The sequence below is a fragment of the Pituophis catenifer genome, unplaced genomic scaffold (assembly GCF_029215685.1).
Source record: "Pituophis catenifer annectens isolate HBS135680 unplaced genomic scaffold, rPitCat1.0.hap2 SCAF_7, whole genome shotgun sequence".
Taxonomy (NCBI): Eukaryota; Metazoa; Chordata; class Lepidosauria; order Squamata; family Colubridae; genus Pituophis; species Pituophis catenifer.
This window is the reverse complement of record NW_027256887.1, coordinates 4,502,065-4,522,238: the sequence shown is the minus strand read 5'-3', so window position 1 is coordinate 4,522,238 and position 20,174 is coordinate 4,502,065. Positions and strand designations below refer to the sequence as shown.

General features: G+C 44.3%; 1 protein-coding gene across 1 annotated transcript in view; it reads right to left on the bottom strand.

Moving 5' to 3' along the window:
• Positions 1-483: 483 nt before the first annotated feature.
• Positions 484-20,174, bottom strand: part of LAMB4 (laminin subunit beta 4) — a 63,325-nt gene continuing 43,634 nt past the window's right edge. Inside the window, exons 22-35 of the mRNA XM_070946680.1 lie at positions 19,778-20,002; positions 19,166-19,386; positions 16,722-16,809; positions 15,935-16,310; positions 15,012-15,172; positions 12,677-12,882; positions 11,848-12,051; positions 8,166-8,310; positions 6,404-6,611; positions 4,086-4,224; positions 3,343-3,353; positions 2,461-2,647; positions 1,336-1,489; positions 484-623 (exon numbers count right to left, since the gene is read on the bottom strand). Of these exons, the coding sequence (XP_070802781.1) occupies positions 484-623; positions 1,336-1,489; positions 2,461-2,647; positions 3,343-3,353; positions 4,086-4,224; positions 6,404-6,611; positions 8,166-8,310; positions 11,848-12,051; positions 12,677-12,882; positions 15,012-15,172; positions 15,935-16,310; positions 16,722-16,809; positions 19,166-19,386; positions 19,778-20,002 (2,465 nt within the window). The remainder of the gene's footprint in view (positions 624-1,335; positions 1,490-2,460; positions 2,648-3,342; positions 3,354-4,085; positions 4,225-6,403; positions 6,612-8,165; positions 8,311-11,847; positions 12,052-12,676; positions 12,883-15,011; positions 15,173-15,934; positions 16,311-16,721; positions 16,810-19,165; positions 19,387-19,777; positions 20,003-20,174) is intronic.

The window sequence follows — 20,174 nt, the reverse complement described above, 5'->3', positions numbered from 1 at the left end:
CGTTCGAAGTTACAACGGCACTGGAAAAAAGTGACTCATGACCGTTTTTCCACACTTACGACCGTTGCAGCATCCCCATGGTCACGTGATCAAACTCCAGCTGTTCGACAACCGACTCGTATTTATGACGGTGTCAGTTTCCCGGGGTCACGTGATCCCCTTTTGCAGCCTTCTGACAAGCAAAATCAATGGGGAAGCCGGATTCACTTAACAACCATGTGACTAACTTAACAGCTGCAGTGATTCAAGTAACAACTGTGGCAGGAAAGGTCGTGAAAATTCACTCAACAAATGTCTTGCTTAGCAACAGAACCGTTGGGCTCCTTTGTGGTCGTACATCGAGGACTACCTGTATACAGTATATACTGTACCACCTTTGCGTTATAATAACTACGTAGCTTATCTAATGCTCATCATTATTACAAACTATTTACAGACTGAACAAATTCAGCAATTTCCCACAAGATGTCATCTTCTTGGAATCTAACTTTTACAAATAGCGTATCTGTTGGATTCCTCAGCGATCTCATTTTTAATAGCTATAACTTGGTCCTCCAGTTGCTTCAGCTGATCAGCTTTCTCCTGTTTAATCTGGTTCAGATCTTGTATCTTCTTTTCCAGATCTAAAAATAACCAAAGCAATGCATGTAAACAGCGGTAAACTGGTTGTCAGAGTTGGAAGGGACCTCGTAGGTCATCTAGTCCAACCCCCACGCCCAAATAGGAGACCTTACACCATTTCTGACAGATGGCAGTCCAGTCTCTTCTTGAAAGCTTCCAGTGATGAAGCTCCCACAACTTCTGAAGGCAACAATCAAATGGGTTGATTGTTCTCACTGTCAGAAAATTTCTCCTTATTTCCAGGTTGAATCTCTCCTTGATCAGTTTCCATCCATTATTCCTTGTCTGGCCTTCAGGTGCTTTGGAGAATAGCTTGACCCCCCCTCCTCTCTGTGGCAGCTCCTCAAATATTGGAAGACTGCTATCATGTCTCCCCTGGTCCTTCTCTTCTCTAGACTAGCCAGGCCCAGTTCCTGCAACCGTTCATCTTATGTTTTAGTCTCCAGTACCCTAATCATCTTAGTTGCTCTTCTCTGCACTCTTTCTAGAGTCTCAACATCTTTTTTATACTGGAGATAGATGGTGTCATATCCAGAGGTGGGTTTCAGCAGGTTCTGACCAGTTCTGGAGAACCGGTAGCGGAAATTTTGAGTAGTTCGGAGAACCGGTAGTAAAAATTCTGACTGGCCCCGCCCCCATCTATTCTCTGACTAGCATGTGTGTGTGGGGAAAACCTTTACCTTTATCTATGTGCCTACACGGTGTCTAAATTACCTGTGATTCTTTTCGCTTTCTCTGCAGTCTCATTAGCCAATTCTTCTGCCTCTTTTTTCAACCAGTTGAGTTTCTCCAAGATTTCTAGTGAAAATCCGCTGGTCAGGAGTTTGTCTTGCAAGTTGCTGTATTCATGTTCAAGATTAGCAAGTTCCTAAAAGCACAAGGAACGCAGTATGTATAAATGCATTCAAATTTTGATCATGTGACTGTGTTGTGGCCCGCCAGTGGCCAGTGGAGCTGGCAGCAGATTCGGAGAGTGAGGAAGTTGGGGAAGAACATGGACCAGTCCTGGAGTCTGGGGAGGGCTCTGATGAGGGCTCTGCGTCAGAGGCAGAGAGAGAACCAGGGTCGTATGCCAATTATGAGCTGCCTTCGGAGTCAGACATCAGTGAGGCAGACAAACAGCTGGAGCCTGTTCCCAGTGTGCCCATGCACAGAGTTGCCAGATGAAAGGAACAGCTAAAGAACAAGGGTCGACTTGGGAGTAAGGCCACAGTTGGACGGTGAATGGCCCCTCCCAGAGGGAATAAAAGAGGAGCGAACGGGGAGTGGAGTTTGCAGGAGACAATTATTTATTTATTTGTTTGTTTGTTTGTTTGTTTGTTTGTTTGTTTATTTATTTATTTATTTATTTATTTATTTATTTATTTATTTTTAAATTTATATACCGCCCTTCTCCCTGAGGACTCAGGGCGGTGTACAGCCAGAATTAAAAAAAAAGGAAAAACAAATATTAAAAAACAATTAATATATATATAAATTTGGCCCAAAATTAAAAATACAAACCAATTAAAACATTTAAAATTAGTTCATTAGTGCATTCTTGCCAAGTATTGTGGAGTCTGAAAGATATCAGCCTGGCCACTCTCCAAGCCTGATAAAGGTCGGTAATTGTGAACTATCTTGAAAGACTGCGAGAGAGGAAAGACTTTGCTGGAGAGGAATTCACTGTAAATTAAATAAAAGGGGTTATTCGGAACGAGGACTCAGTTTCGTGCTGCTGGGGAAGCTTAGGTCAGAACAGACTGTAGGGAATTTGACAGTGGTTGGAAGTGTGAAAAATGGTCATAACTCCCATTTTTCAGGGGGGGATAAACAAGGGCATTTAAAATGGCATTTTACCTTATTACTCGCTGTCGCTTGAGTTTGGGCTTCTTCTGCCTTTGATCTTGCATCTGTGGCTTGGATTCTGTTCCTCTCCATTTTGGTCTTCAAGGAACTTATTTCATCCGCCAGCTTGGACTGTTTTCCTGGAAAAGCTTGCAACTCCGTGTCAGCCTTCTTCATTTGGTTCTCAGCCTGCGCCCCGAGAAACATAACTAGTAAAAAGGGTTGCCACTGATTATTAGAAGACAATGAATGAAAAAGACAAGAGAATATTAAAAAATTACCGTATTTTTCGGAGTATAGGACTCACTGGAGTATAAGATGCAGCTTAGTTTTTGGGGAGGAAAATAGGGGGAAAAAATTCTGCCTACCAGGTATTCATCTGGCTAGACTCCTTAGCCTGGTCAGCTTCAGCACATTAATTCACTCGCTGGTTTTGAGGTCAGGGCTGGTTGGGGCTAAAAAACAGCTTCTAAAGCACAGCTGATCATCAGAGGAAGCAGTAATTAGAAAAGCAGGCAAAGCACGGAAGATGCGTTGGGGCTGAAAAACAGCTTCTAAAGCACAGCTGATCGTCAGAGAGAGCAGCAATTAGAAAAGCAGGCAAAGCACGGAAGAAGCGTTGGGGCTGAAAAACAGCTTCTAAAGCACAGCTGATCATCAGAGGGAGCAGCAATTAGAAAAGCAGGCAAAGCACGGAAGATGCGTTGGGGCTGAAAAACAGCTTCTAAAGCACAGCTGATCGTCAGAGAGAGCAGCAATTAGAAAAGCAGGCAAAGCACGGAAGAAGCGTTGGGGCTGAAAAACAGCTTCTAAAGCACAGCTGATCATCAGAGGGAGCAGCAATTAGAAAAGCAGGCAAAGCACGGAAGATGCGTTGGGGCTGAAAAACAGCTTCTAAAGCACAGCTGATCATCGGAGGGAGCAGCAATTAGAAAAGCAGGCAAAGCACGGAAGATGCGTTGGGGCTGAAAAACAGCTTCAAAAGCACAGCTGATCATCGGAGGGAGCTCCAGTGACTAAAGCAGGTAAAGCACGGAAGGGGTAAGAGAAGGCAGCAGCTGTTCCGGGTAGCCATTTCGGACACCGTGCGTTGCGTTTTCAGCCTCCAAACATGTTGTGTTTTCTGGCAGCAATCGGTGGCGATGTGCTTTGCCAATCCCTGCAGCCTTGAAGGGCTCTCAAATGGAGCGTTTGGAGGCTGAAAACACAATGCGCGGAGCCTAAAAACACAAGCCATTGTCAGTGGCAATCTCTGCAGCCAGGAAGAGGACATGTGGAGGCCGAAGGGTGGGGGCAAGCAGGTGGGCAGGGTTACATTCAGAGTATAAGACGCACCCAAATTTTCAGCCTCTTTTTGGAGGGAAAAAAGTGTGTCTTATACTCCAAAACATATGGTAAATATCACATGTTCCCAAGGTGTGAACTGGTGGGGAATAGTGGGGAATGGAAGGATTCAGTCAGAGCTGAAGAAGCTTCTTGGATGAGAAGCGAAACGTCTTCAAAAGAAAAACCAGAAAGTCCAATTGCCTCTTGAAAAAAAGCACCTTTGGGACAACTATGACCTGGATGACTGAGAATCTCCATAGCTAAATATCACATGCTTTCATTTACAATCTTTGAGTGGGCTATGAGGATACCTCTGAAATATTGGTTATGGTTTCTTCTATTTTCTCGTTGAAAGTTGCCAAGGCATCTTGGGCTTTTCTCTGAGTATTTTCTACTTCTTTCAGGTGGGTTATAATTTCGTCAGGTGCGGTGAGAGCTTTTGTTTTACCCCTGAGTTTAAAAAAAAAAAAGACAGACCTTGAAAGACGCATGTTAGGACTATTGATTGGAAGCAGAATACAATAATTGGAGAAATTAAGAGAACCCAACGAAACAAACCAAATGAATCTTTATTGCAAGTAATTTTTTTTTAATTTGATTTATATGCCGCCCTTCTCCGGAGACTCAGGGTGGCTTACAATGCGTTAAGCAATAGCCTTCATACTTTTGTATATTTATACAAAGTCAGCTTATTGCCCCCACAATCTGGGTCCTCATTTCACCTACCTTAGAAAGGATGGAAGGCTGAGTCAACCTTGAGCCTGGTGAGATTTGAACTTGCAGTAATTACAGGCAGCTGATGTTAATAACTGTTAATAACAGTGCTTTAGTTTGCCGCGCCACCATCCTCATCCAATATAGGAAATTGGATGAGGATGGAACAGAACCGGGGGTGAAATGCTACCGATTCGGACCAGTTCTCCTGAACTGGTAATAAAAAAATGCTATAGGTTCGGGCAAATCGGTATTTCTGACGATCAGTTGGGTGATGATCATTTGTGATCCGCAATTTATATTAGCTAGAATCATCGGATTTCCTGCTTTCTAGCTAATCTAAATCACGTGGCACAGCGGATTCCCCTCCATCTTGCTGTTCTACTACCTTTGCAGACTCAAAATGTTCCTTTTTTAACGCTGCGCGGGCGTACTAAAAAAGTGCCTCGGTAGCAGTCTCACAGAACTGGTAGCAGACTTCAGAGGATTTCACCACTGAACAGAACATTAGAGTTACAAAAGATTTACTCCTCATTGCATTGCATTGCTCAGTTGACATTGGTTTTCTCACTGAATGATTGAAAAGTGATTAGATTGGGATAAGATTGGCCAAATCAGAAAATCCATTTTCAGGGCTTTGCATTGGATGATCACAAATACAAATAAGAAATTGTTGAGGTCCTTGATTTTCTCTGAGTATGGCGGTTTTCTTGCAGATGTCTCATTACCCAACTGAGTAACATCACCAGCGCTAGAAGGGAGTGGGGTTTGGGGAGTGGAGGAGGAGGATTGTGGGGTCCTTGGTGTTCTCTGAAGTTGGGGTTTTTCTGCAGACATTTCATGACCCAACTAGGAAACATCATCAATGCTTGAAGGGACTGTGATGTGTTCTCATTGGCCACTCCCTTTACCACTGATGATGTTACCTACCTGGGTAATGAAATGTCTGCAAGAAAACAGCCAAGCTCAGAGGGCACCAAGGCAGGGGTGGGTTCTAAATTTTTTTACTACCGGTTCTGTGGGCGTGGCTTATTTTGTGGGTGTGGCTTGGAGGTCATGTGACTAGGTGGGCGTGGCTAGCTGGTCAGAGTCATTTCTGGAAGGTCCTCACACTTACGACCAGTCCTCGCACTTACGACCCGACTCATTTGTTTGCTTTTAACACTGATCAGCTGTAGGGCGGCCCTTTGAAGCCCCGCGGCAAGAGTTTAAACAGTTTTTTTTCCCTCTAGTCATCAGCTGGGACTCAGGAGGCAGCAATAGATTGGGGGTGGGACCAAATAAAAGGTAAGAATAACGTGGGGGGGTGGGGGGGTGGGAGGGCAGGGGGGGTGAGAACCGGTTCGGTGACGTCATATCGTCACCGCTACCGGCTCGGCCGAACCGGACCGAACCAGGAGGAACCCACCACTGCACCAAGGACTCCACAGTTCAATCCTGAATTACAAATACAGTTAGTCCTCAACTTATGATCACAACTGAGCGCAAGTGAGAAATTTGTTAAGTGAGTTTTGCCCCATTCTACGACTTTCCTTGCAACAGTCCTTAAGTGAATCACTGCAGTTGTTGAGGTAATAACATTGTTGTTAAGTGAATCAGGCTTCCCCATTGGCTTTGCTTGTCGGGTGGTCGCAAAAGAGGATTATGTGACCCTGGGACACTGCGATCATCATAAATGTCAGTCAATTGTCAAACATCCAAATAGAAATCATTTATCGTCATAAATGTGAGGCAATTGTCAAGCATCCGAATGTAAATCATCTGACTATGGGGATGATTCATTGGTCATAATTGTGAAAAATGGCCGTAAGTCACTTTTTCAGTACCGTCGTAACTTTGAATGGTCACTAAGCGAACTGTTGTAAGACAAGGACTACCTGTGGTCTCAGTACAAATAAGAAAACACAGTACTTACTCAGCTTCTTCGGCTTTCTTCAAAAGCTTCTCTGCCTCTTCCTTTTGTTTCTTTAAGTTTTTGGTATATTCTGTGCAGTCCTCACAATGTGTCATGAGACTCTTGAGGTTGTTGAGCAGGTCTGGCAGCTCCTGAGGTCCCTCGTCCATCTTGATGGCCAGAACATAATTTGCAACTTTTTCTATATCCTCCGGTGGGGCACTTTCCTCTTAGAAAAGTGAGGAGAAAAGCGTGTAGGATCATTGCTTGGCATCCTAGATTTATATACCGCTTCACAGTCTTCACAGCCCTCTCTAAGCAGTTTACAGAGTCAGCTTATTGCCCTCAACAATCTGGGTCCTCATTTGACCGACCACGGAAGGATGGAAGGCTGAGTCAACCTTGAGCCGGTCAGGATCGAACTCCAGGCTGTGGGCAGAGTCTGCCTGCAATACTGCATTCTCACCACTGTGCCACCACAGCTTAAATAACAATAGCACTAGCACTTAGACTTATATACCGCTTCATACTCTTTACAGGCCTAAGCTGTTTACAGAGTCAGCATATGGCCTCCAATAATCTGGGTCCTCATTTGACCGACCTCAGAAGGATGGAAGGCTGAGTCAATCTTGAGCCGGCCAGGATCGAACCTCTGGCAGTCGGCAGAGTTAGCCTGCAATATTGCATTCTCACCACTGTGCCACCACAGCTTAATTAACAATAGCATTAGCACTTAGATTTATATACCACTTCATACTCTCTGCATCCTTCTCTTAGCAGTTTACAGAGTCAGCCTCTTGCCCCCAACAATCTGGGTCCTCATTTTACCGACCTTGGAAGGACGGAAGGCTGAGTCAACCTTGAGCCAGTCAAGATCAAACTCTTAGCAGTGGGCAGAGTTTGCCTGCAATACTGCATGCTAACCACTGTACCAAATAATAATAATAATAATAATACCTTAACAGTTCCTATACCTTAACAGTTCCTAGGTCCTTGGTTAGGACTCGAGCTGCTGAGCTATTAACCAGCCTCAAAGGCTGTGAATCTCACTAAAGATTAACCAATAAATAATAATAATAATAATAATAATAATAATAATAATAATAATAATAATGTTTTATTATCTAATTGTTCTTTTTGTGCGTTGTTTTAGATCAATATTTCTCAACCTCAGACTTTAAGATGTGTGGAACTCAATTGCCAGAATTCCCCTGCCAGCATTAGGGATTAAAATTGGGCACCTAATTATTTATTGGTATTCTTGTTTGTGTTTATACACATTAGTGTATTATTTATTAGTATTCTGTGTGTGTATATACACAGACCCCCCCCCCCACACTTTTATAGTGTTAAAATATACCTCAATTACTCTGAATAGTCAGTTCTTGATATGAAGAACAACCAGTAGTGGGATTCACCGTTGTAACAACTGGTTCGCTTCACGCACCCTCCGGTAGGCCTGTTTTTTGTCCTCCCCAGTCTCCGGAGGCTTTCCTGGAGTCGCCCAGGGAGGGGAGGGGCGGGGTGGGTGAGGTCAGCCAGTCCTTGGAACAACCAGTTCGCCGAACCAGATTAAAATTAATATCCGGGATTCAGTCCGAACCGGCTGAATCCCCCCTAAAAACAACTGTTCAAATATGAGCTAAATCATCTTATTTTTAATCGAAAGGGGGCCACAATTGATCTAAAGAACATCATTTTTATTTTGTTAACGTGCCTGCTATGCTGAATTTATTTTGCGTGACATATACTGAAAACGGGAGAGGAAGAATAGCCCATTTACCTAGCAAAAAGTTCCTCAGTCTCTTGATCAGCTCTTTCATGCTTTCTCTTTCGTTTTTGATTTGATATTTACTTTTCTCCAGTTTTCCATGAATCTCTAATGTTTTCTCCTTAGTGTCTTCAGCCATTTTCCTTATAGTTTTGATCTGTGAGGGGACATTTCGATAACAATCTGTTTTTTTTCCCCTTATTAACAGTTTTATTGGTGGAAAAAAACCCTCAAAGTTAATGATAACATTTCCCCCCGTAACTTCTGGATTCATTTTTCAGTTCTAACTCTAAAATGGATTAAAGGAAAAGTAGTTTTTAGGATTCGGTTATTTTAAGTGATTGACTGAACTCATCCAGCAGCCAGAGCAGAGGTGGGTTCTACTTAACTTTACTACCGGTTCACAATGGGGCAGTGTGCTTCACTTGAGCGCAACGGGGCCGCTCACTTCGCTTGTGCATGCGCAGAAGCATTTTGATGAGGTTGGGGTGGGTGGGCGGAGCCTCCCTCCGGTTTTACTACTGGTTCTATAGAACCGGTCCGAACCGGGGGCAACCCACCACTGGGCCAGACGTATAAAAAAATGTGGGCGGAGGGGGGGAAGAGATGTCAAAAAGTGAAAATTGTCAGGTGAGCCTATGCATCTTCTCAACTAAGTGTTGGCACCTGATCAGGGTCAATGGAATTCAAGGGAGTTCATTTGTGACTACGTAAGGATTCTAGGCCGCTACCTCTTTTCACTCCATCCCCAGGTTCTGCCAACTCCTTCTCCTACAAAATGGTGGCGACGACTGCACAAGTGAATCCACCGATTTTGACTTTTTCAACCTGCCCCCTTCAGATGATTTTGCCCCGGGGGGAAAATAATAATAATAATAATAATAATAATAATAATAATAATAATAATAATAATAATAATAATAATAATAATTTTATTTCTATACCGCCCTTCTCCCGAAGGACTCAGGGCGGTGTACAGCCAATTTAAAAACACCAGACACAACAATGATTAAAAATTAAAATAATTAAATAGATTTGGCCGGTTTAAAACCCCAAAAATTTAAAATACCCCAATTTAAAATCATTATGTTGATAGCCCGGCCTGGCGGAACAACAGGGTCTTCAATGCGCAACGAAACACCCGGAGGTCGGAGATCTTACGTATTTCCGGGGGCAGTTCATTCCACAGGGCTGGGGCTCCCACAGAGAAGGCCCTCCCCCTGGGTGTCGCCAGCCGACATAACTTGGCCGATAGTACCCTGAGGAGACCCTCTCTGTGGGAGCGGACTGGCCAGTGGGAGGCTACTGGTGGCAGAAGTCGGTCTCGAAATAGTTTTTGATACCCACACATTAGACGTATATAGAATCCGAATCATAATACGCCTAGTGTCTATTTTTACAATTCTAAGCACAACTAGTCCACTGTGAATGCTTGGTTATTAGCTTTTCATTACTGGAGGAAAAATACGGAACTGGAGGAAACCACAAATGGAGGTAACCAGGGAAAGATGAATGGGTACAAACAAAACCAGCATAGTTCTGTTCCCACACGGTCCCTAAATTTCTTGATTTGTGGGTGTAGCATAGTTTCCATGTCGTTTCTGTAATTTAAAAAAAAATAGATTCTTTGTGCTGGACCTGGAATTATTTCAGTTCTGAGAACATTTAACACTGTAATATAAAGGATCTGCATTCTCCAGAGACAAAGCCGGAAGCTCATGTAGACACACTTTTCATTCAGCAGGCCAACTATACTGGGATTCATTCATAAACATCGTACGAGTTGGATAACTTATCCTGTTCCCCCCAAAATAAGACATCCCCTGATAATAAGCCCAATCGGGCTTTTGAGCGCATGGCAATAAGGCCAAGCGCTTATTTCAGGGTTCAAAAAAAATATAAGACAGGGTCTTATTTTCGGGGAAACGTGGTATAAACTAAGTCATTGTTCTTTGAGAACAATAGTGCAGGAGCCACTAAATTATGCTAAATTATGCTAAATAATGCAAAAGAGCTCCTTCAACAACATCAGCAGTGAAAGATTGCACAATTTGTGAAATTCCCTCGAACGTTTCTTTGCTACTTGCCTCCAGAAGTTGTGGGTGCTCGAACACTGGAGGTTTTTAAAGAAAAGGTAGGATAACCATTTGTCTGAAATTTATTGGTTCGATTTCGAAATGGTATCGAGCTTTCTGCTTGAGCAGGAAGTTGGACGAGAAGACCTTTGAGGCCCCTTCCAACTCTGTTATTCTGTATTCTGCTACTTTAAGAGAGATATCATCATGGCATGTTAAAGATCAAATCCATTTTTAATCATTGACTTACTAGGTACTAACCAGGGGTGAAATCCAGCAGGTTCTGACAAGTTCTGGAGAACTGTTAGCAGACATTTTGAGCAATTCGGAGAACCGGTAGCGGAAATTTTGAGTAGTTTGGAGAACTGGCAAATACCACCTCTGGCTGGCCCCAGAGTGGGGTGAGAATGCAGATTTTGCAATATCCTTTCCCCCCCCGAAGCCTGGGGAGACCGGAAATCCTTCCCACAGGGAATGGGGATTTTGCAGTATCCTTTCCCCAGGACTGGGGAGGGAATGGGGATTTTGCAGTATCCTTCCCCCAGGAGTGAGGTGAGAATGGGGAATTTGCAATATCCTTCCCCTGGAGTGGGGAGGGAATGAGGATTTTGCAGTATCCTTCCCCTGGAGTGGGATGGGAATGGAGATTTTGCAGTATCCTTCCGCTGCCATGCCCACCAAGCCACGCCCACCATGCCACACCACGCTCACCAAGCCACGCCCACAGAACTGGTAGTAAAAAAATTTGGATTTCACCACTGGTACTAACACACATCTGACTCTCAGTCTTAGTGTCAACACCCTTACAACAGGGCACAACCAAGGAAGTAAGAATTACATAACTCTCCATAAGAAGTTTGTAATACAAAAATTAGCGGTAAGGTACAAAAATTTGGAAAGTATTACAGGAGCCTGCAGACATCTGAGAGCATTAAGCTAGACCATATTTGGAAGTTCTGGATTCTTCTTCACAGGATTTCTGTATTTTAGTTGGACTGGAGTTGTCATTTATTAGATAAGCTATTAACACATTCTTCAATTTGTTGATGCTTTATGTCTGGAGAGCCTCTAGTTTTGTTGCGGGTGTTGGAGCACCCGCAACAAAACAAGCAAATAAAAATCAAACAACAAACAAAGAAAAGCCAGAACCTCTGGTTTTATTGTGGGTGCTCCAACGCTGGAGGTTTTTAAGAAGAGATTGGACAGGCGTTTGTCTAAAATCGTACAGGGTTTCCTGCTTGAGCTATGGGTTGGATGAGAAGACCTTCAAGGTCCCTTCCAACTCTGTTATTCTATGTTCCAAAGCAAGAGGAAGCAAGAAACATAAGTGTTTGTGTAAGAAATTCTGTTTATATAAAGCACAGCAAATAAAGAGCACAGTCACCATGTGCTTTACTGCTCAATTATTTTACTGTAACAGGAAACACGAAACTCTACTTAGGACAAAAGAGCATATTCTGTTATTGTGGTTTCTTCCACAGCCTTCTAACATTCTTTCACAATTATCTCCCCGTCTATTAACTGGTATTAATGTGATCTGTCTCTTGCGCACTTCGAAGACCATGAAACATTTTGGAGCTCAGAAGCTTGCAACACACATGACTATTAACATACAGTACCTTATTCTGAGACCCTTGCGTCTGATTGATTAGGTTACTTAACAGCAGGCCTGTGCGATCAGCTTTTCTAAAGGTGTTGGTAGAAAGGGGGTATGCCCCATCACAGTTTGGACTGCCACAATGTTTATTGCCCTGACTGTCACGACATAAAGCCCCGCCACACTCTGCCACGGCACACGAGACGTTTCCTGGCATCCCACATACCTGCAGGAAAACACAAGTCAGGCATTCATACTGAAGTAATCAGCGAAAACATCACTCGGTGTGTTTTCATTCTTCAACCCAAATCTACTGGGGGATTATCATGATTAGCTCGCATTTAATTACAACCATTTGTCTGAAATGGTGTAGGATTTCTTGCCTGAGCAGGGGGTTGGACTAGAAGACCTCCAAGGTCCCTTCCAACTCTGTTATTCTGTTCTGTTCTGCTCTGTTCTCTCTCCTCTCCTCTCCTCTCCTCTCCTCTCCTCTCCTCTCCTCTCCTCTCCTCCCCTCCCCTCCCCTCCCCTCCCCTCCCCTCCCCTATTCTAACTCTATTCTACTCTACTCTACTCTCTACTCTACTCTACTCTACTCTACTCTACTCTACTCTACTCTATTCTATCTCTCCTCGCCTCTCCTCTCCTACCCTACTCTACCCTACCCTATCCTACCCTACTCTATTCTAACTCTACTCTATTCTAACTCTACCCTACCCTATTCTAATTCTATTCTAACTCTCTACTCTACTCTACTGTAAAGTAAAGTAAAGTAAAGTAAAGTAAAGTAAAGTAAAGTAAAGTAAAGTAAACGAAAAAACACACAAATAAATAAAATTAATCATCCTTACTTTTTCATTGATATTTTCTATTTCTGAAATTGTGAACGTCTTCAGATGGTTCAGCGTAACGTTTTCCTGGGTGTCCAGATCATCGAGCAGGGCAAACGCGTTGCTCCTTATTTTTCCTCCATGAACTAGCAGAGTTCTTGTTTCGTTGATTCTCTTCTCAGCAGCCAACATGATTTGATGATAATTCTTTATTTTGCTGAAAAAATCTGAATCAAATGACCATATCATTTCGACATAGCACTTCACACAACATCGATAAATCGAGCAAATGCAAAGCTAGGTAATACGATAATGGTCAACCGTTTGTTATCACATGCAGTTTTTATTATTCGCATTCTTATTTTTGCTGCCATAAGATGTTGTGGCCCGTCAGCGGCCTGTGCAGCTAGTAGCTGATTCTGACAGTGAGGAGGCTGGTGTGGTGCTGCGCCAGCAGCCTGTGCAGCTGGCACCCGAGTCGGACAATGAGGAGGCTGGAGAAGATGTGGTGCCAGAGGCGGGGATTCAACCAGGGCCTTCAAAACCTCCAGAAGCTCCCATAAGTGAAGAGGAAAAAGAGGAGGAGCCTCTTCTCAATGCACGGGTGCGCAGAGCTGCCAAAAGGCAGGAGTGGATCCTCAGGAGGAGGTCTCGAGAGTAAGGCTTGGGGCTAATTGGCCACTCCCTTAGCCTATTTAAGGAAGGACGACGACTGGGGCAATTTGCAGGGAACAACTTCGTTCACTCTCCTTCGCGTCTGGATCTTAGTTCTCTTATCAGTTTCCTGCAAATTGCTTCTGGGCTTTCTGCCAACCATAGTAAGATTATGATTATTTATTCTTTGGATTCTTGTAGGCTGTTAAGAAAGTTAATTAACAGCCTTTGTTTGAAAAAAGACTGATTTAATTTAGTAAAATAAGGTTTGTACAGACTTTGTGTGTGCTGCGTTCTTTGGGGTCCGTAGCTGGGGCAGAACATAAGAACTCTCAGCAGCTGACAGTAAAAATTAAAAAAATTTGGTAGGGAAGATAGTATAACAACAAAAATAACAGTACAGGTACTCCTTGACTTAACGACCACAAGTGAGCCCAAAGTTTCCACTGCTAAGTGAGACGGTTGTTAAGTGAGTTTTGCCCCATTTTACACCTTTCCTGCCACGGTTGTTAAGGGAATCACTGCAGTTGTTAAGTTAGTGGCAGGATTGTGAGGAGACTCTGGCTTCCCCATTGTCAGAAAATCTCAAAAGGTGATCCCGGGATACAGCAATCGTCATAAATATGAGTCAGTTGCCAAGTGTCTGAAGTTTGATTACATGACCACGGAGATGCTGCAGCCATTGTAAATGTGAAAAATGGTCATAAGAAGATCCGTGGTGGCGCAGTGGTTAGAATGCAGTATTGCAGGCTAATTCTGCCGACTGCCAGCAGTTCGATCCTGACCAGCTCAAGGTTGACTCAGCCTTCTGTTCTTCAGAGGTTGGTAAAATGAGGACCCAGATTGTTGGGGGCAAGAGGCTGACTCTGTAAACCGCTTAGAGAGGGCTGTAAAAGCACCGTAAAGCGGTATATAAGTGCTATTGCTATAAGTCCCTTTTTCAACTGCCATTGTAACTTTGAATAGTCACAAATGGTCATAAGTCCAAGACACCTTGTAAAAAGCTTCGACGTGGTCCTATGAACAAGTTCTGTTTTTGAGCTGGGAAGATGGTTTGACATGTTTTCGATCAGTAAAAACTTTATATCCTTTGTTAGGATATGGTGTAAATTTAACAAGTCATCCAGGCAATATATGTGTGCTATAACTTTAAATGAGTTCTGTAACTTTAAGATGTAATGCTGAGTAATTGTACTGATGAGTCATTGTAATGACTAATGACTGCTGACTGACTGCTGACTGCAATTATCCTAATTGTACTGTTGAGTCATTGCACTGCTGACTTCACTTATCTTAAGTGGATAATTACTAATGCAAACTGTATATAAGGAGAGAGCCGAGCTATAGTCATTCTTGCTTGACTTACTGCTTGACTTGTTGGTTGGAACTGTTACTGTCGTGTGTGAAGAAGTGGATGGATCTGCTATCATCGTGATTTGTTACCAGCGTTGAATTGCTGTTTATTACCAACTGCTGTTTGTATGGTAAGAAGATATCTGTAACTTCAGACTGATTTGAATGGCTAAAGACTTGGATTGACTAAAAGACTATGCAATTGTTTTTCGCTACAAAGTAAAAGCTTTGTTAAACCAGTTTGTATGTATTGTATTCATTGCTCTCAATACCATTTCTCTGTGCACTTGCTCTGCTGGTTGGTTAACACAACAATATCCTTAACATTCTTAATTTCCGACCTGCTTACCCTTGAATTGCAAATAATTCATCCTGCGATGCACTTCCGTTCTCTTCTGCAGGCTTTCAGTGAGATTGTCAACGTCCTTCTGCAAGTTTTCAATTATGCTGTGGAAATCCGGAATCTGATCCAGCGGGCCAGGTTGCAGAAGCATGTGAGAAAGTATCTGCCTGAAAAAGAACAATAGGTCAGCTATTACATTAGATTGAATGTTAAAATTAGCACTTGATCTCACATTAGTACTTCTCTCAACCCTGGATCCATCTTTTTTTTACTACCGGTTCTGTGGGCGTGGCTTGTTGGGCATGGTGTGGCTTGGTGGGCATGGCTTGGTGCGTGTGGCAGGGGAAGGATACTGCAAAATCCCCATTCCCTCCCCACTCCTGGGGGAAGGATATTGCAAAATCTCCATTCCCACCCCACTCCGGGGCCAGCCAGAGGTGGTATTTGCCGGTTCTCCAAACTACTCAAAATTTCTGCTACCGATTCTCGAGAACCTGTCAGAACCTGCTGGATTTCAACCCTGAGTAGTGGCCAAAATTGTGGGAAAAGTGTATTATTGAGATTTGATGGCTAATAACACTACTTTTTTTTTTTTTTTTTTTTGGAGTTTCAAGAGAATCCTATTCCACTGCTGGAATGGCCTGGGAATAGCCCAGACCTTAACCCAATTGAAAATCTAGGGAGCCGACTAAAGAAACTTGTTAGTCAGAAATGACCCAGCAGTGAAACTCAGTTAATAGAAGCCATCATTCAATCTTGGAAACAAGTTACGTGGCAGCTTGCCAAGCGAGATAAGGTCTGTGTTGATAAGTATTCCTTTGAAAAACTGTTTGGACAAACCTTGCTGACTGTGAATGAACGTAATTCACAGTCGTGTCAATAAGGACCAATTCCTGCCTCCTGCTTGTTAAGGGAGTCAGAACACTTACTTAACATTGTCGTGGACTCTTTTAATATCCAAGAGTGCCTCGGGTAACAGGGATGGGCTGTTCAAGATCTTTTCCAAGTCAGAAATTTTATTTTCATAGCCTCTAAAGTTGAAATCACAGCCCGGTGTGGTTTTCCTCTTATCCGTTAGCGTTACAGCAAATTTCAACAATTTTTGAATTCTCCGAGACAACGAATTCATGATATTATCCCACTGATCAAAACAAACATGGCAACGAGCACAAGATGGAAATTCCTGATTGTGATTGCGTGCACACTGATCACAGTGCTTTCCAGTAACCCCAGTCCGGCAGTGACACACTCCAGTGTCTTTATCACAAGCAGGAGTCAGAGTTCCGGCCTTGTCACACTTACATTCTGATAAGGAGAGAAACAATCGTGTTAAATTTGTGAAAGGGAAAAGATGAAAAAAATAAGTAAATAAAGCAATACAGGTAGTCCTCAATTTACGACCACAATTGAGCCCAAAAGCGAGATTTTGCTAAGTGAGATTACTAAAAAAGTAATTTGTTCAGTGAGTTTGGTCCCATTTTACGACTTTTCTTGCCGCTGTTGTTAAGTGAATCACTGCGATTGTTAAGTTAGTAACATGATTGTTAAGTGAATCTGGCTTCCCCATAGATTTTGCTTGTCAGAAGGGGATCACGTGACTCCGGGACATTGCAACTGTCATAAATGTGAGTCACTTATCAAGCATCCCAATGTAAAACATTTGACATTTAACATTTGTTAAGTCCACGCAAGTCTACCAACAGTCGGTCCACTTACCGATACAATCGATGCCGTAATGATTTTCAGCACAGATGTCGCAACGTCTTCCAGCATAACCTACTTTACACGGACACTGGCCTGTTAACTATAAAAAGGGTCTCTCGTTAAAACATGGCCAGGGGGAAGCAAGAGACATCAGCGTGTTTCAGTCAGATCCTGATGTCCCAAAGATGCTTTCGTAAGAGGCAACTGGACTCTTAACAAGTCCAGTTGTCTCTTGAAAAAAAAGCACCTTTGGGATAACCATGACCTGGATGCTGGGGTGGGCTGCTGGGGATAAGCAGGGGTTTGAGAGAACCTCTAGCTAAGATTCTGTGCAATTTGGAGATTCCCCCAAATCCCACTCCTGGCTGGCCCCACCCACCTCACCCTGCCCCTCCCAGGGGTCCCCAGACAGCCCGTTTTGGATGCAGATAAGTGCAGTATGTGCGCAGAGGCTAGGGGAGGGTGAAATACGGGCCTGACGGAAGTTCGGGAAGGCCAGAAACAGGCCCATTTCTGACCTCCAGAGGGCCTCTGGAGTCTGGGGTAGCCGTTTTTGCCCTCCCAGAGGCTTGAGGAAAGCCTCCGGAGCCCAGGCAGGGCAAAAACACCCCCCTCCCACCGTGGTGCAGGAGGCCGACTAGGCCAGAGGTTACCAACTGGAGAAAATTTTGGTGGGCCACAGAAAAATTATTTGCATTTTTTATATTGCACTAAATCAGGGGTCCTCAAATTATGGCTCCTGGGCTGGATATGTGCAATGAACATTTGTGTTGCTGCAGAGTCTCCCCCTTCGGGGTCTTTTTGTGTAGGTTGGAGGGGGCCAGAAATTCTGACTCGGGGTCTGCTTCAGCCTCCTGGTGGGGAGCTTTGGGCGAAGGCTGGAGGGAAGTGCCGCTGGTGGCGAAGAGCCGGAGGGCCTTGTTCCAGTGGGACTGCATCCTGGCCTGGAGCTGGCTGACCATCTCAGCCCGCTGAGCCTCCGGGCGCCGGTTCCTGGCCTTGCACTCCCGCAGGTCTTCCCTCTACTTGGAATGCCTATGCTCGTAGTCCTCATTGAGGTGCTTCTGCTAAGCCTCCTTCTTGGCCAGTTCTAATTTGAACTGAGCCAGCTGTTTTACCAACTCTCTTAGCTCCAACAACTGCTTCCTGTTGGGGCCCTAAGGAGCCCGGCCAGGGAGGTGAGGAGTAGCTGGCAGTGGAGGGGTGAGGAGAGGCCAGTGAGGCATCCCTCGACACGAGTGACATTGAGTTGGCCATGCCCATTCAGTCACATACCCACCTAGCCACGCCCACCTGGCTAGCCGGTCATTAGGCAGATCATATTAGTGGTCCGCGGGATTTAAAATTATGAATTTAGTAGTCCCTGAAGTCCGAAAGGTTGGTGACCCCTGGACTAGGCCATGCCCACCATGGCCACGTCCACCCAGCAACCAGGCAGAGAACCCCTTGCTAAAATTTTTGAAGCCCACCCCTGCCTGGATGACTGTTGTGGCTCCGTTGCCTGAGCCTGGTCTATCGACAGATGCAGACTCTGAGAGTGAGGGAGAGGAGTTGGCAAGGCCTCCCTCTCCAGGACCCTCCTCTCTGGCAATGCCTCTGGAGGACACCGAAGGCCAAACGATAGGCTCAGAGCCAAGCACGTCCCCGCAGCCACAGGTGGACAGCGACGAAGAAGATAAGTGCTGGCTGGACCCTCGGCAGAGGCGCAGGGAGAAGCGTGCACAGCAGAGGGGAAGGCATGCCAGAGATTAGCTGAGTCACTGGACCACACCCCACAGGGTATAAATGTGGGTGTGGTGGCCGGTTCAGTTTGTGATGAGCAAAAACTGGAAATAATCCATGATCTCTGCGTTACTGGACTTTGCCTGCTTTATTGGACTGCATTTGGATTAATCCTTGTATTGTTGAAACCATGCCTGTTTTATCGGAATGCTTGCAGTCTAATCTTTGTTTTGTGTGAGTAAAGTCTGAATTGGCAGCTAGCCACTGGGTTGCTGCCAGCTTTATCTTCAAAGAGTTTTGTTGTGTGGCTTATTAACTCCGGACTGTCTGTGGGGGTGCATGTGTGGTACGGGGACAGAACAATGACTGAGAATCTCCATCAACATCTAGATCCTGAAAAGCACAGCTCATTTCAAGATAAGAAGCACAACTGTGAGTGCCAACTCTATTGTAAGGTTGTTTGTTATTGTTATTCAGTCACTAAGTCATGTCCAACTCTTTGAAACTCCCATGCACCACAGCACACCAGGTTCCCTTGTGCTCCCTTGTCTCCCGGAGTTTTCCCAAATTCTTGTTCCTTGTCTCAATGACCCTATCTAACCATCTTCTCCTCTGCTGTCCTCTTCTACTTCTGCTTTAATTTAATTTTGATTCAGTTTAATAAATTTTGGGCCCTGGCGCTACCACGATATCCTTTCATTTTAAAAATAATGCATTAAGGTCAAGGATCTTGCCTGATCACAAAGGTTGTTTATGGAACGTTTGGGATGGCAGCTACAGGGACAGCATCCTCTTCTCTTGGCCATGTTCCAGAAGCCAGGAGCACATCGGTCACACTTCTCACCTATCACATGAGGTGAGCAAGGGCACTTGCCAGTGGTCTGGTCACACGCGCAAAAGTCACTTCCGGGCGGGCATTTTGTTGGGTTCACACCCAAAAGGTTGCAGCTACATTCTGAAAAAATATCAGACATTGTGATAGGAGGAGGAGCCAAGATTTAAGATCAGACCATCAATCAAGAAGCAAATAATACCCCAATCAAGAAACTGCCAAACAAATTACCGTATTTTTCGCAGTATAAGACGCACCTTTCCCCCCCCCCAAAAAAAGAGGTAGTTTAATATTCTGACGATGTCAGCAGATGACTGACAAAAGCTTAGTTAAATTTTTTTTTTAATTATTTAAAAATTTTAAAATTTCAAGATCCGGAGCTATTAGGGAGGATCTGTCTTCGCCCTCTTTCTCCCACACAAACTATATTTTGCTGTCTCTTGCTCCTCTGGAATGCAGCCCCTCCCTCCCTCCCTCCTGGGAATCCAGACTACATTCCATCACACTTACTTACTTCTACAATCCCTCAGAAGTGCTGATCCAAAGTAACCAGGTTTACAAAATTGGCAGTTTGGCCCATGAGTGTTGTGTAAGCATTTTAGACACTCTCCAGTGTCCTTGTTGCAAGATTCCGGGTCTGCCACATCCGTGTTGTTATTGCAAGAACAAGGAAGACATTGACCTGCTGGTACCCTTGGATTTCCATGGAACCCACTGGAGCACTCATCACAGCGGTCACCTACGAATGTGAAAGTCATACACAATCACAATCAATTAAATGTAGTGATACCTAGGTTGGTTATTACAAGACTAATGTTTCCAAAACCAACCAACCAACCTGTTAACTAGCCTGACCCGGCCACAGCCTCCATGCCTGTCCGCTGGTCTCGCAGCGCCTTGCGCAGCACAGT